This window comes from Oryctolagus cuniculus, chromosome 4 (genome assembly GCF_964237555.1).
Source record: "Oryctolagus cuniculus chromosome 4, mOryCun1.1, whole genome shotgun sequence".
NCBI classification, from domain to species: domain Eukaryota; kingdom Metazoa; phylum Chordata; class Mammalia; order Lagomorpha; family Leporidae; genus Oryctolagus; species Oryctolagus cuniculus.
Genome location: NC_091435.1, coordinates 52,172,496 through 52,190,056, shown reverse-complemented (window position 1 = coordinate 52,190,056; position 17,561 = coordinate 52,172,496). Strand labels below are relative to the sequence as shown.

Here is a 17,561-nt window from a genome sequence, read left to right as displayed (position 1 = left end):
TTGCAACTTTGCGGAAGAATCTGAGGTTTCTTGGAATATTGCCCAGAATTCCATTTTTTGAAAAAATCAGTAATAGCAATGTTTATCTCCTTAATCTCCTTACCTTTCATTTAAAAATAATGTTTCCCAGTAAAATGACCTCCTAGAATCATTTTGATTAGAGATGTACATTAAAAAAGACAGGCATATTGTTCAGTTATTGACTAATAACAAGTAGAGGGGATTTCAAATATGCTTGTCAGAAAGGTTTCTCGGCACTTTTCCAAGAGCTATTTTCCTATTTTCATAACAGACTTATTTTTCTTAACACAGAAGTAAAATAATCACTGTACGATAATGGAAACAGTGGGGCCAGTTCTGTGGCTTAGTGGGTAAAGCCGCTACCTGCAGTGCCCACATCCCATACGGGCACCAGTTCAAGTCCTGGCTGCTCCCTTCCAATCCAGCTCCCTGCTACTGTGTCTGGAGCGGCAGGAGGATGGTCCAGGTCCTTGGGTCCCTGCACCCAAGTGGGAGACCTGGAGGAAGCGCCTGGCTCCTGGTTCTTGGCTCCCCATCACTAACACTTGTCTAGCTCTGACCATTGTGGCCATTTGGGGAGTGAGCCAGCAGATGGGAGATTCTCTCTCTTTCTTTCTCTCTCTCTCTCTCTGTAACTCTGCTTTTCTTTTCTTTTGTGTTTTAAATATGTTATTTGTTTATTTGAGAGGTAGAGTTATAGACAGAGAATGGAGAGACAGAAAGGTCTTCTATCTGCTGTTTCACTTTGCAAATGGCCATAATGGACAGGACTGAGCCAATCGTAGGCCAGGAGCCATTTTCCACTGCTTTCCCAGACCATAAGCAGAGAGTTGGATCAGAAGAGGAGCACCAGGACATGAACATGCACCACATGGGATGTCGTGTGATGTCGGTGCCACAAGTAGAGGCTTAGCCTACTATGCCACAGCACAGGCCTTAACTCTGCTTTTCAAGTAAACAAATACATTTTTTTAAAAAGGCAAACAGTTCAGTAAGCAAAAACTAAGATGCTAATTTTTTTGTTTTTCTATTTTCAAAGACTCAATTTTTGCTGTCTATCACTTTTTATAAGGGTCTCAGGGATAAGAGAATTTGCAGATGACAGCAGAGAATTTGCATTGGAGAAAAACTGGAGGAGGAAGAGGAGCACGAGGAGAAAGAGGAGGGCTATTCACTTGTGGCACTTTCCTTTAACGCTGTCATGACTGCAGTAGCTGATTGCATGATTTTCTTCAGATAACCAACCACTACTGTTCCTCACTCAATTTCTGTGAGCTTCAGTTTCCTCACTTGTAAAAACAGATAAATACAAACATCTCTCTCTCCACCCCCTCAGTCTCTCCCCATCCTTCTCTTCTTCCTCCCTCCCTCCATGCAGAGCTAGTGCCAAAGATATCTCATTTCTGTGGCACAGTGGGTAAAGCCTGCTGCTACCACCTGCTAGTGCCAGTATCCCATACGGGTGCCAGTTTGAGACCCGGCTGCTCCACTTTTGATCCAGCTCTCTGCTATGGCCTGGGAAAGCAGAAGATGGCCCAAGTCCTTGGGCCCCTGCACCTGCATGGGAGACCTGGAAGAAGATACTGACTCCTGGCTTTAGGTTGGCGCAGCTCCCGCTGTTGCAGACATTTGGGGAGTGAACCAATGGATGGAAGATTTCTTTCTCTCTCTCCCTCTGCCTCTGCATCTCTGTAAGTCTGCCTTTCAAATAAATAAATAAATGTTTAAAAAAAGATAAACTATTTCTCCACTATTCATTTTTCCATTACCAGTTAACACCAATGTCATTTAGTGTAGGCTGGTACAAACGGATCTCTTTGCTATCTTTCTCCTCATTCCTGTATAAAACATTCTAAACATATTAACTAGACTGAAATTTAAAAACACAAATCCTATTATGTCACCCTCTGCTTCAAAATCTTCCAATGGCTTTCCTTTGCAGTTAGAATAAAATTTCAAAGCCCTTTAATGACCTTCCAGTTCTTGCAGGATCTGGCCCCTCTGTCTTCATTACCTTATCACTCTCCCCTGCCTCTTAATGTGTCAACCATCCCATCTTCATTCCTAGTTTTAAAATTTGTCAAGCTTGTTGACACTTTAGGATGTATATTTGTTTTCCCTCACCTTAGACAAGTGTGGTTTCAGATCTTTTTTTGGTTGGTACTCATAATTTTCAGGTCTCATTTCAAATGCCACCTTATTAAAGTATTTTCTGGCTATGTTTTCCAAGATAGCTGTTCCCTTTTACTTTTTAAGTACAGCTCTTTGAAACTATCATTATTTCTACTATTGACATTATAAACTTCATAAAAAAGTTTGCTTAATTGATCATAATGTTAGGATTAAGAGTCAAAGGGATCACACAAACAAGACTAGTGTCTGCGAATACTAACTGAAAGAATTAAAAAGAAGAGAATGATCCAACAGGGGAAGCGGGATACACAGCAGACTCATAGAATGGCGGATGTCCTAAACAGCACTCTGGCCTCAGAATCAGCCCTTAAGGCATTAGGATCTGGCTGAAGAGCTCATGAGAATATTTTAAGCATGGAAAGCCAAGACACTCTGGCAACAACAACAACAACAACAACAACAAACCTAAATGAAAGATCTCTGAGAGTGAGATCCCAGTGGAAAGAACAGGCCATCAAAGAAGGAGGTGCCTTTCTCTGAAGGGAGGAGAGAACTTCCACTTTGACTATGACCTTGTCTAAATAAGATCAGAGATGGTGAACTCAAAAGGATTCCATAGCTTTGGCAACTCATGACAAGAGCCTAGGGTGATTACTGACGCCATAAACAAAAGTGTCAATTTGTGAAGTCAACAACAGGAGTCACTGTGCACTTACTCCTCATGTAGGATCTCAGTCCTTAATGTGTTGTACAATGTGAATTAATGCTATAACTAGTACTGAAACAGTATTTTTACACTTTGTGTTTCTGTGTGGGTGCAAACTGTTGAAATCTTTACTTAATATAAATTAAATTGATATTCTGTATATAAAGATAATTGAAAATGAATCTTGATGTGAATGGAATGGGAGAGAGAGCGGGAGATGGGAGGGGTACAGGTGGGAGGTAAGTTATTGGAGGGGAAAAAGCCATTGTAATCCAAAAGCTGTACATTGGAAACTGCATTCTGCTCTTTGCTTCTATGAGACTGACTGTGTCAGATTCCAAATCTAAAGGAGTCCATGTGGCAATTGTCCTTCTATGTCTGGATTATCTTACTTAGGATAATGTCCCCCAGGTTCATCCATGTTGTTGCAAATGTGCAAGTGGCAAGATTGCCTTCCTTTTTAAAGACTGAATAATAATTTACATTTTCTTTTCTATTCATTTATTGACAGATATTTCTGTTGTTTCTGTGTCTTGGCTATTGTGAGTAATGGTGAAAAGGACATAGGGTGGCAAACATCTCTCTGGGATACTGATTTTACTTCCTTTGGTTATGTATCTAGTTGTGGGATTGCTGGATCATATGGAGGCTCTTTTTTAAGCTTTTTGAAGAGTTTCAAAAATTCTGACTAGTGATGTTGAGTGAGTTTTCATATATCATGTCTTCTTTGAGAAATGCCTGTTCAGATCCTTTGCTTATTTTAAAAATTGAAATATAGGGATTGTTTTTCTTGTTGTTGAGTTTTGTGACTTCCTTATATATTTTGGATATTAAATCCTTGTTGGATGTATAGTTTGCAAATATTTTCTCCCATTCTGTAGGTTGTCTCTTCACTTTGTTGAGTGTTTCCTTTGCTGTGCAGAGGATTTTTGGTGTGATGCAGCCCCACTTACCATTTTTGCTTTTGTTAGGACTCTGCACTTTTACCTCCAGACTGTCCAATTTAGTGCCCAATATTTAGAAACACATGTGAAAAGAATAAATAATGATGACTGGATCATCAAACTACATATTTATTGTCTCATAATCTAGTCTGTATCATTGCAATGATATTTTTTTAAAAAATTATTTTATCTATTTGAAAGACAGTGACAGAGAGAGAGAGAGAGAGAGAGAGACAGAGAGAGAGAGAGAGAGAAAGAAAAGGAAAGAGATCTTCCATCTGCTAATTCATTCCCCAAATGGCCACAGTGGGTGGGGCTGGGTTAGGCTAAATCCAGGGGCCTGGAATTACATCTGAGTCTTCGACATGGGTTGCAGGGAACCAAGCACTTTGGCAGTCTTTCACTATTTTCACAGGCACATCACCAGGAGCTGGATCAGAAGTGGAGCAGCAGGGACTCAAACTAGCACTCATGTGATGTCAGCATCACAGTGGGTAGTTTAACCTCCTGTGCCACAATGTTGGTCCCTGAAATGATATTTTACTTAAACACTTCATTTTTTTATTTTTCTCTTTATATTATCTATTTATATGGTGATTTTCTTATTTGTTACTGTATCAGAGTATCTTCACATGTAAGTTGTGAAAACATGGAGTGGCCAATTCTTAGAGGCTTGAGCAAGTAAGATGTGGGAGTGAGTGGTTTCTGAAATGGTGCAGAAGTTTGTCAGTTTCACCTGAGAACCATGCCCCTTTGATCTTCCCACTTGGCCATCCTCAGTATTATGTTTGTCTGCTAATGCTTGTTGCCTGGCAGCTGGCAAGATGGCCACAATGGATCCAAGCTTCTTGTCTCTCTGTGTGTCCAAAACCACATTGGGACAATAAAGAATGTGAAAGGGTCAGGACTAGAATGCCCTCCATCGAAACATATTCCCGAGGGTCTGAATTAGAAACACTCCCAGTCCTTCTTCATCTCACTTCCCTGTATATTTACATGACCAAGTATAAAATGTAATTGTCAAAGGAGAATGGTATAATTGACACATACATCATGATTTCTCTCATGGATCTGAGCTCATTGCAAGCTTCTCTATTTCAAGACAGCTAACATTTTCTGTCACAAGTAGCATAAATACTTGATAGTTATTTTCAACTTTTCTCTTGCCACCAATGTGAAGTTCTAACTTTTTCTCTGCAGTTTTTTCTTGCTGCCAGAAAAACAAGCATCCTTTTCACATCAGAGATGAAATTGGCAATTAAGCATTAGTAATGACTTTATTTTCCTCTTTGGTACCTTTGAAACTCTAGGTCTATATCAGCAGATGTGTATATATTTTCTTACTTTGTCTTTTTTTTTTCCTGCACAAGCAAGATAGGCCAGTGAGCCTTGTACACTCTGCTTATTGGGCATTTGCTGATTGATCTTTCTCAGTGAATCAATCTTGTCTGTGTTTGTTCTGAAATCAGTGGGAGCAAGGAGAGTCACCCTGACTTACAGAGTGTTGAATGTTGCTAGCGCAAAAACAAACAGTACTTGGTATTTCCTGTGGTGTCTGGTTAATCATCAAGGTATATACCGAACATCTTGGGAACTGTGACTGATATTTGATTAGATCTCATCCATTAGCCTTTAGGGCAGAACTGAATGTATTTCAGATGCTTATAGTTATTAAAATATTATATATTCTGTGATTCTCACGAACCGTTTGTCTTAGATCTTATCCATGTTGAAGGCATGCTTTTGTGCTCAAAGCATTTGGAAAAATGCTCAGAGATTTTTAAACAGCATTTTCTCTTTCACTGTGAACACCCTAATCCATCACTGGGAATGCATCAATATTTGTTACACTGGCTATTTTTTATTGCAGATTTTTCATCTTTTTATAATTAAGGATTGGCTGAAGCTTCTTTATTAAATATGTTGTGATTAACAGTGATATCAAAGAAGAAATGAATGTAATTTTACTGAAGACAATCTTCTTATAGGTTCAATCACTTTCTGCTTCTTATTGGTTTTATTATCAGCAATTAAGCTGCCACCAAATAGTATATTATTATAAGTGATGGAAAACTTTCAAAGATGTAAAAAATCTCTTGCTCTTTAGAGTGCTCCACAAATCTAAATGGATATATTACTTTAGGGAAAAAGCAAAACAAAATGAAATAATAAGACAACGACTTGTAAGACACACACCAAATACAGAGTGCTGAACAAAAAGTAAAATTCCTGGCAGTATCTTGTATAAAATAATGCTTTCCTAGGTGTAAGGCCTTAAGTTCCTTTTCTTTAAAATACATATTCGAAGGACAACAATTTACCATTAGGTAGATTGTTTATTTCTTTTTTTGACAGGCAGAGTGGACAGTAAGAGAGAGAGAGAAAGGTCTTCCCTCCGTTGGTTCACCCCCCAGTGGCCACTGCGGGCTGTGCACCGTGCTGATCTGAAGCCAGGAGCCAGGTGCTTCTCCTGGTCTCCCATGCGGGTGCAGGGCCCAAGCACTTGGGCCTTCCTCCACTGCCTTCCCGGGCCACAGCAGAGAGCTGGCCTGGAAGAGGAGCAACCGGGACAGAATCCGGCGCCCTGACTGGGACTAGAACCCGGTGTGCCGGTGCCCAAGGCGGAGGATTAGCCTATTGAGCCACGGCGCTGGCCCAGATTGTTTATTTCACATACAAAAAATAGAGTGTCTATTTGAAATCTGTTGGAAAGCATGACTTTACTGTTTAAAAATTATTTATTTATTTATTTTGAGAGAGAGAAAGAAAGAGAGAGAATCTTCCATCCATTGATTCACTGCCAAAATGATCTCAACAGCCAGGGCCAGGCCAGTCTGAAGCCAGGAGCCAGGAACTCCATCCAAGTCTCCCACAGGGGTGTCAGCAGCCCAAGTACTTGCATCGTCGTCTGCTCCCTTTTCTTGACATTTTTCTTCTATGATCATCTTCCAGTCTTTTTCACTCATTTTAGTACAAAAAGTTCTGTAATTATCATAAACTGCTGTTTCTTAAGCTTCAGAGGTGATGGCTTCACAGGAAAAGGTCCCTTAAGTAGTAATTTCCTCAGGTATCTTTATTCTTTTAAATATTTATTTATGTGAAGGGCAGAGTGACAGACAGATCTTCCATCCACTAGTTCACTTCCCAAATGTTAGCAAGAGCTGGGTCTGTGCTAGGCCAAAGCCAGGAGCCAGGAACTCCATCTGTCTCCTAAGTGGGTGTCAGGAACCCAAGCACCTGGGCCATCCTCTGCTCCCTTCCAGGCATAATGGCAGGAAGCTGGGTTGGAAGTGAGATTGGATCCTGGGTACTTCTAAAGCAGAATGGTGTCCCAGGCAGCGGCTCAACAAGCTGCACAAAAATGCTCGCCCATTTTCATCTTCTGCTTAAAATCTGCCATTGTCAGCTTACTCATGTAATATACTCCATAGGTATTCCATACTCTTCTGATACCACTATCCCAGGCAGCTATCATTACGATTTTTTTTTTTTTTTTTTTGGACAGGCATAGTTAGAGAGAGAGAGAGAGAGAGAAGTCTTCCCTCCATTGGTTCACCCCTCAAATGGCCACTACAGATGGCATGCTGCACCTATCCAAAGCCAGGAGCCAGGTGCTTCTCCTGGTCTCCCATGGGGTGCAGGGCCCAAGTACCTGGGCCACCCTCCACTGCCTTCCCAGGCCACAGCCACAGCAGAGAGCTGGACCGGAAGAGGAGCAACTGGGACAGAATCCAGTGCCCTGACCGAGACTAGAACCCAGGGTGCTGGTGCTGCAGGCAGAAGATTAGCCTACTGAGCCGCGGCACTGGCCTATCACTAAGATTTTAAAGAGAGTATTTTAGCCTAATGGTTAAGATCTTTGTTAAGACATCTGTGTCTTACATCAAGGCACCTGAGTGTCACATCCATCTCTAGCTCCTCACTCCATCTTCCTGCAATTGCAGACCTTGGGAGGCAGCAGTGATGGTTCAAGTAACTGGGTTGCTACCATTCACATGGATGCCATTCTCAGCCAGCCAGCATTTGGAGAGTAAACTAGCAGATGGGAGCTCTCTCTGTCTATTTATGTCTGTCTATTTCTGTATCTCTGTGAAACTTAAGAAAACAAATAGATTTTCTGTCTCAGCCTGTGATCCATGCTTGTGTAGATGGCATTCACCTCTCCAAAAGTCATTGGAGGAAACTCTTAGTCTGAATTCAGCCTGTATGCTCTCTAGTTTGGAATAAAACCATGGCCCTTTCATCTCCATTGTTGGAGATTTGATTTCTGGCATTTTGGCTCAAGGTATGGAGAACACACATTTCCAAGACCATAGATTTATATATCAGATCATTTGAATTTCCTTCTCAGAATGTTTCTAATGGAAAAGGTAAGCAAAAACAGTGGATTTTCTTTTCGTGAATTAGTCTATTAGACAAATTCGCTGGTTCCAGAGAACTTTTTCCCATCGAGTTTAGAAAGCATAGTGTTGGAAATCTACTTGTTCTTCATGTAAATATGATGGTCTATATATTTGACTGATTTTGATTGACTGCTAGCACAGTGTCTGTGGGCTAAGAATTGTTTGTGAAAAGTCATCACGTTGTTTTCCCTATGCTGCAGACCCGCTACTGTCATGATGAATTTGGTTCATCCAGCTTGGATTTTATTGTTTTTTACTCTTCCAAGGTTTATTTACTCATCACCATTTTACTGAACAAGAAGTTATTTAAATCTTCACATTATACCATTCTGATAACTTCACTATTTGTCTTCTTTTCTTTACACTCATGCTGCTAAACTTATGTTTGGCAAAACGAAACAGTTACTTCCTCTGTTTGATTTTTTCAGCGAATTTGATCTAGGAGTTTGTCTTTATATTCTGTTTATTGCTATTTATAGTTTTTTGGGCTAGTATGTTTCACCATCTCTACATAAGATTCTTCCTTTGTGCCCAAAGCTATCATGATGAATCCATTTTCACCTTGGCTAAGCTTCATTGAAAAATTTAAGGAAAAGTCTTGGACCTAGTTGAACTAGGGTGGACTTATAGGAAGATGCATTTTATCTCATATTGTATCTTTTCACAGCATCAGTCCCACTATCCATGATTTGGGTTGCATTTCAAAGGATAAAGTTTTATTCTTTTTTTTTTTAAATTTATTTATTTAACTTGAAAGTCACAGTTACACACACACACACACACACACACACACAGATAGAGAGATAGAAAGAGAGAGAGAGAGAAGAGAGGAAGCAAGAAAGAGAGAGAAGTCCTCCACTGGTTCACTCCCCAGATGGCCATGATTGCGGGGCTATGCCGATCCGAAGCCAGGAGCCAGCAGCCTCCTCCAGGTCTCCCACGTGGTTGCAGGGCCCCAAGGACCTGGACCATCTTCCACTGCCTTCCCAGGCCATAGCAGAGAGCTGGATCGGAAATGGAGCAGCCAGGTCCTGAACCGGTGCCCATATGGGATGCCGGCACTGCAGGTGGCGGCTTTACCTGCTACACCACGGTGCTGGCCCCAAGTTTTATTCTTTAAAACCCAAGAAGTCAGAAACATTTCTTAGTACAAGTTCCTTTACTCAGTGTATTGAATATTGCATAATTTTATTTGAAAGTATTAAAACATTTTTATTCTCACTACATAACTTTGTACAGCAACTCTTTAAGAGATAAATGAGTGAAAATGGAGTGTATTTTACTAGAAGGTTAAGCATGAACTCCAGGCATATCTTAGGTACTCATGTTAAATTAAAATGTTTAAAGGAAGAATAAAGGGTCTAGAATAAGTTTTATTTCACTGTGCTAAAAATATTTATTCTTGCAACTGCACATATCTCAAGATTTAAAAATTTCACTTCAAAAAGTCAAGCTAATTCATAATCACCTGAATTAGGTGAATGAAGACAGTTGGGCACTGGGCAGATCTTTTAAATTTAAAATACACAATTAAATATGTCCTTCTCACACTACTTCATTTTCTGCTTTAATTATCTCCATGTTGGATATAGGCCATGCCTTCTTACATGGATTTGAGATTTGACTTTTCTCATATTTTGTGTAGAATACAGGAAATTAACTGTTGGAGCTTGGAATTGGTTCTATGAATGCAAACTAAAAGGAATTAAGATGTTAACATAACTGTGATTATGCAGATTATGTGATTATACAGATAATTATGTGTTGTCAGATTATGTGGAGCCCTACATTTCAACAAGGAAAGTACTTACATGGAATTGCTGCTAACTGTCAAAGGGGAAAAAAATAAGTTTGCCATGGGTAACACAACATGTGCACGACTGAAACTTAAAATCAAGGAGTCATAGAATTTTTAGCAGGTATGGTGATAAAATGATTCTTCCATTTTGCTTTTATCTTGAAACTATAAAAAAAGGAATTATTCATTCTAATTTTTAGAAATCTGAATGTTAGCTGTCATTATGTTTTAAATAAAACTTATCTCTCAAAACAGATGAGTGTGAGCCATAATATATCTTTTAATGTTCTTTTTAGGTAAATACAACCACATTTCCATAATTGAGAGCAAAGAGGCTTAGCATTTTCAATGTAAGTTGAAGACTAGGTTGCTTAGCAATATTCAAATGAGAGAGTCCTTCCTCTGGAACTGGTTATAAAACAGTTGTCCATGTGAATGTATGCCATGACAATTCAGAAAAGGAAATGATTTCTTAGCATCTAAATTATAACCACACAGGAGACTGAGTAATCTAACGAAAACAGTCCAAACTGCCAGTGAATTTTACATAGATGAATGTAACCACATAGCACTGATTAACTATAGATTGTTAGGTGTGTGTCATAACCATTCACCAATCTCTCCCAAGTGCCTTGCAAGGTCTTCATAGTGCTGGCAAATGAAAGGAAGACCTCAATTCTCTTCTAGATTTTATTTTGTATGTTTTTTCCCCCTCATATCTGTTGCCTTCAATGCACATTTCTTGATTTTCATATCATTACTGTTCTTTAACTGTTAAGTTCCAAGTTTTCTATTCTGTGACTATTTTAAAGATATACTATTTATTTCAGAGTTACCATAAGTGGCATATTTATTACTCAATTTATGCTTTTATAAGTTCTTCTATATATAGCACTATGGAACACAGTGGGTTAAGGTTGGATGTATTTGCACAGGGCTTAAACGCTTTGCCCAAAACATCTTCTGTGACTGCTATTGTTGCCTTTCATGCTGCGTTGCCCACTTTCAGTGTCTGCAGATACAGAAGTTTTATTATATGTTGTAACTGGTTACTTTTAGTCCTTTCTCTGTGTAGCCATTAATCTGTTCTCAGCAAAGCTTTTATTTTTGGTTGTTGGTACAGAACAGTTCTCTGCATGACCTTGGACCAACCCAGTTTTTCGATTTCTTGCTCATTCTCAATGGAGAACAGATTGAGAATGCAATAGCCTCGTAGGAAGCAACTGTCTGAAACAGCCTGGACCTTGTTCTTGTTTCTCTTAAGGAATATTAACATTTCCTGTCCCTCCCCCCATACATTAAAAAAAAAAAAAAAAAGAAAGGCAAAGTGACAGAGAGAGGGAGAAAGGGAGGGAAAAAGAGGAGGAGAGGGGGATAGGGAGACAAAGAGGAGGGAGAGAGGATCAGACAATCTTCCATCTGCTGGTTCACTCCCTAAAAGACCACAATAGACATGGCTGAGCCAGGTTGAAGTCAAGAGCCAGAAACTCCATTCAGGTCTCCCAATCCTATGGCAGGGGTCCAAGTATTTGGGCCATCAGCTTCAGCCTCCCAGTTACTTTATCAGTAAACTGGATTGGAAGCAGAAGCAGGACTCAATCCCAGGCACTCTGATATGGGATGTGGGCATCCTTGATGGTGGCTTAGCCCAGTGCACTGAAGAACTGCTCAGGATGGACTGACCTTTATTCCGCTCTCTCCTGAAAGTAGGGTATCCTTCATTGCTTTTCCCAGTGTCAACTCAGATAGATGAGGGTACTTCCTAAAGGTCATGGAAAATGGACTGAAAAGATAAGTTTATTCTGGTGTAAAAAACTGAAATCCACACGTAGTTTTTTCATAATATGCATGAAGACTCCCAAATGCATGGATTTAAAAAATTTTTGGCACCAAATTAAACTTATTATGAATTTATTTGAGAGGAAGGGAGGGACAGAGGGAAAGACTGTGCCCCGCTTCACTGGTTTAGTCCCCACATTCCCACAATGGCTGGGGTTGGGCCACATTGAAGCTGGGAGCCAGGAGCTTATTCAGGTCTCTGATGTGGGTGGGTATGCACCAGCGACTTGAGTCTTCACTGCTGTGCTCTATGGTATACACTGCTGCACTCAGGAACTGGAGCCAAAAACAGAACTCTGGTACTGTGATAGGGGATACAGGTATCTTAACTGGTGTTAACAATCACTAGGCCAAACACCCACCTCAAATATATCTTTTAACTCCACTTTTCCACAAACGTTTTGAAATACTTTAATATATCCTAGGGCAGCCTGGTTTTTGGAGTCTCTAAGGTGGGTGCAAAGTAGGCACACACAGTCAAAACTCCATCTGCCCTGGGAAACTTCCTTGTACCTTGAGAGCTGAGACCTCCCTGGTCCCTTGCTGCCTATGTGTAAGTAACAAACCCACTGTCCATAACTTAATGTGTTCCATTTCACTGGACACAGACATGTGGATGACATGTGTGTTGTGGATATAATCAATAGCTCAGGATGCAAAGAGCACAAGTATAAGGGTTCCTATTTCTGGTAGCTGACATTGTGGTGATATTTTCTATTCTCCATGGAATGAGAATCCTTTTTGGGGTTGGTAATTGGTGAAACTTCTCTGCAGTTGGCCTTCCAGAGGACAGGATCATAATAAACTGTATAAAGTGCACTTTGAATGCATGGATCTTACACCTCAAGCAAGGTATGTAGAGCACTCACGTTTCAGGAAGAAATATTAGAATTTCTGCTTATAGTTAGTTGCAAGTCTCATCCTTTTATTTCTTATTTTTAAATAAGGCTCAAAAGAACTCACTCATTGTTGGCAGCGTATTCTCGTCACATTCCTTTCTGCTCCGACGCTGACTCTAGGACCAGTCTGCTCATCTGCCACCTGTGAACCAGTCTAGCAATGTGACCAGCCCCGGGCTCACACTGGTCATTCTATTTTTCCAGCCTGTCTTTAGCCAGTTCTGCATTCTCTTTGCTTTGAAATATAAGTCTTTAAATTAAGAAAGACATCTTAAAGAAAAATGTCTGTTTATTAGATCCCTAAGTGATTAGGAACGGATAACTTCTATGGTATATACTGTCCTAAGGAGTATTCCCTTTAACATAGTAAAAAAAAAAAAAAGCCCTCAATCTTTATCCATGATGACTTCCTGTTTCTAAACTCTTCACCATCCCCTTTCTGTGCAGATCATTAAAAAATTTACAAATATTGAGGAAATAGCAATTATGTTTATACAGCAAGAGAAAAAATCAAAATGTTTTAAGGTAAAAGATATGTTCAAAGACATATAGATCAAAAGTTTAAAAAATTGAATATGTACATATAAATAGACCAAAGTAGCAAAGGAATTTGCTCCTTATGAAGTTAGTTTCATATAAATGTTTCATAAAACAAATAATACATTTTATGTAAGTGACCATTGTTTTCCTGCATTTTATTGGCCAGAACTTGCTTAAATTCAGATATATCTTCACTATGCAGCAAAGTTCCCTAACTACTTCATTCCTTTTAACTTGAAATATAAAACATTTGCTGGGGCTAAGGACACCCATAAAGAATTCTAAGTTTTATACAAAGTTTCAAGCAAATGCCAGTGCTTGTTGGCATGATCTTGATGACTCTGAGACAGAGCATCTGTGGCTTTCTGCTTTTAACGTTGCTTGCAAGGCGCTGTGGTCTGCCGGGACATCTCTCATGGGGACTCTGTCTTGATTAACAGCATGACTATTCAGCCAGTTCCTTAATATAAAAATATTGACATCATCCTTACAGCCTCCTTCTTCATTACAATTTATATGCAATTACCTGTGGAATCTTGTAAACTGTACGTTTATAATGATTTTCAGTTCTCTCCCTTCCTCCTTACTGCATTTGCCACTACCCTAATTAAAACCTTATGGCCTTTCTGGGCTATAGCAATACTGTCTAATGGGTCTTCCTGCCACCCTTACCCATCCTCCTATCCTTCAATATTTCCTTTCTTTCTTCACATTGTCGTGAACCATGTTTTCTAAGATATGTGTCTATTTTTGGTATTCAACTATTTGAGTAAATCAATGCCTGTCTCTTACTTGCTGTAGAAAAACCTTCAAGTTTCTTCAAGGGCCACTCAAGTACTTTCACAATTATCCCTTCGAAACTCGGCCCCTTCACTATTCCTGGCCTCTGTGCCAAACCATGCACATTTCATCAACAGGCTCTTTCACTTTACCACATTCCCCATGTCTTTCTCTTTCTGTTCCTGTCTCTACTACCTTTCCTCCACCTGTTTGTCTAATGGGTTCTCTTAAGACCTGGTTCAAGTTTTGTCTTTTTTGCAAGTATTCTTGAGAGGTCAGCTATTTCATACTTACACACTTCTTTATCAGATCTCAATGACAACACATAGCACACTCATATGAAGTTGAAAATATTGCTTTTTCTAAAATGAACAGTTTATTTTCAGATTTATTGGAATTTTATTTTTAATGAGATTTTCTGGTTGAATTAAAAGGTTCAGAAATCAATTTATTTTATTAGAACTATATTTTTGCTGATAAAATTATGAAATTATTATTGAAAAAATAATATGGAACACTTCTACAAAGCAAACATACTAAGGACATAAAATATTTCATCCACAAGAGTAAACTCACATCCATTCTGGAGTAATTGAATGCAGTGACTTTTGTTTTTAAAAACTCATAAGGTGAGATATATGTAAAAGGGAATTATATAATAGAGTTGCATGCCATAAAATAATGTGTAAGGTTGGAATAAAAAGAACAGAATAAACACATTTTCAATAGTTTTCTGACATTTTTCATTGAAACTGTCAAATGAATCAATCATGAGGTTTTTTAAAAACTAACCAAAGATAGTGTATTTTTTACAAACTAATAGCTTTAAAATAGCTGAACAGAGACTTTGATAATGAATTCCTTAAAACAATAAGAAGTGATCAATAGAAATAAATTATTTTTGGGTCATTCAGAAATAGCTAAACCATCCCCAGGTCACATTGGTGTAATATAATCTGAAGAAGGCAGTTTTGTTCTAAAGTTTAAATTTTTATTTCTGCTAACATTTTCAGCAAATACCACTTAGAAAGTTGCTTAGAGTATAATTGTATATCTCCAAATAAAGTTACATTGTTTGAGTACGATCCAATCATTCCATAATATTTTTTAAAAATGTCACTTCACTAGCACTGGTTCTTTATGATCTCTGAATGATTACTTAGTCACACTATTGGCCTACCCAGAACTCCAGTTAAAGAAAAGCACCACTGAAGCTTCATGAATGTCACAGGCAAAGGCATTGCTGTGAGGGAGATCATGAGTGGACCGCAAGCATGGCGTTAGCATCCCAGCACAAGAGAAAATAATCAGATAGGAGATGCTGGTTTTGTTTCTTAACTGGCACTCAGATATGGAAAATATTTCTTAATTAAACAATCACAGTGAATTCAGAAAATGATAAATGAAAGCACTATGAGGAAACAAAAGCAGAATTACTCCAATCACAACATTAAAAGTCAACGAAACATAGGTAAAAGGCATATAAACTTACAGTTGTTGTATAAGCAGCTTCTGGGTCATCTTCCAGCACCCGGGAGAGACCAAAATCAGAAACTTTGCACACTAAGTTGCTGTTGACCAATATATTCCTTGCTGCTAGGTCTCGATGCACGTAACCCATGTCAGAAAGGTATTTCATGCCTGACGCAATGCCTCGGAGCATCCCGACCAGCTGGATGACTGTAAAGTGGCCATCATGTTTCTGCAAGAGAATAACAATTGTATAACTTCATTTGTTTAATTCACTATGTGTATGCATTAAATAAAACCACTGAATTCACTTTCCTAGTTCCAATAAAGGTAAGCTTCAAATCTGCCAACCATCCATGGTGTTCATAAAGGAATGTAAGAAGTCGTTTGACATTGAATGGAAAGGGAGAGTCAAGTCGGGAGCAAAGAAGAACTCAAAACAGAACAGAAGGAAACCAACCAAATTAACTTCCAGAAAAAAATCATTTCAAAAGCATTAGGGAACTAAAGTCAAATAAAGAGACAAGGCTATTGGGAAAACAGAATCTGCTTTCTACCCTTGTAAACTGTTAACCAGCCATAGTGGTGGTCAGAACTGGGGAATGACGAACTTGTGCGGCAACAGGAAATGGCCAGGTTCAGGAAAAAAAAAATAGTGGGATTTTTTTTTTTTTTTTTTTTTTTTTGCTGTCAAGGGTCAATTGAATATTTACAACATCATTCACAGGCTATACAAAATTATTAACTTAAAAATTAACCTGCTATAGATTTATTGAGCTTCAAGTCCTGCCTGCAAGTGCCTTGGCAGGGCCAGATCAAATGATTTCATGGGCCTTTTAAGACCTGAGGGTCAGATGTTCCTCACCCATGAAAATTACAAGAGAAATCTAAAAAAACAAGCAAACAAAATGACCAGATTAAAAAAAAATTTTTTTTCATCATATAGGGAAAATAAAAAATAATTTGGCAACAGATGGAAAACTGGACTCTTTTAGCTTCTGTTTGGGAGGACTGTATCAAATACTGTAACATACATAATGAGCCAAGCACTATTATTGATACATATAGTCAATCCCATCTTATTTCTTCTACCCTAGTCTAAAAATAACATTTTTAAAATAAGTAAAATACATAGAATTGTCATCTGTGTAAGATGTATGCACCAACAAGACCAGCTACAAACAGTACCCTTGAAATTAGAGAGGATGAAAATAACAATATTTCAAGTCTGAAAAGTATGCATAGTATTCTACTAAGTTATTTGGAGACTGCTGTTTCTAATGGAGTATAGTGAAAGATGAAAATGCTCAAGCTGTTTTCATATAGCAGGAAAAGCTTATTTATGAATGAGTAAAAATGAGTATCTCAGCATCGACAGCAGGTCTTTATTACCATACATTGTATACATTAGGCGCAAATAAAAGCATCTTAATTTGTTTTAAATTTAAAGCTTTTCATGGAGGTCTGATTTAACACCATAGTGTAGCTTACACACAGGGACTATCTGATTGCACGTATCACAGTGACACAGTCTCTCAAAGGATAAAGATTCATTGGTCAGTTAACAAAGCAGCTTACACTACAAATGGAATAAACTTTGTCCTATAATATCAACCTATCTCTCCAATAGCTCTGTGATAATATCTCCCCATGCAAAGAAAGGAAAAGAACTTTCTCTTAAAAGAAACACGCTTACAGAAAGAGTATCCATTTAAGCAGGCTCTTCTGTATAATTAATGTGTAAAAGATAACCTAGCAAAGAAAATCTTTGGTGTTATTAGCTCTTTATGTTCCTAATCCATCTTCTTAGACAGTGCACTATTAGATGAGATCTACCTCTTCTATCATGTACCCTACCTCCCTCTATTAGGAATCTCAATACCCATGAGTAGAATTAAAGCATAAAAAAGGATTATGCTAAATTTTAAAAAGTGGCTCTTTTATCTATTAAAAATTGAAGCTGCCTCCATTTCATGTCAAGCAGGATTTCTTTTTGTTAAAGAAACTTTTTATTTCACAATAGTTTTA

At 38.5% G+C, this 17,561-nt stretch overlaps 1 protein-coding gene across 9 annotated transcripts in view; it reads right to left on the bottom strand.

The window, feature by feature from the left end:
* EPHA6 (EPH receptor A6) overlaps positions 1-17,561 on the bottom strand; it is a 1,017,309-nt gene that overhangs the window by 104,040 nt on the left and 895,708 nt on the right. For all 9 annotated transcript variants that reach the window (XM_017347166.3, XM_051859383.2, XM_051859384.2 and 6 more), the window contains one exon: positions 15,556-15,765. In XM_017347166.3, the coding sequence (XP_017202655.3) occupies positions 15,556-15,765 (210 nt within the window). The remainder of the gene's footprint in view (positions 1-15,555; positions 15,766-17,561) is intronic.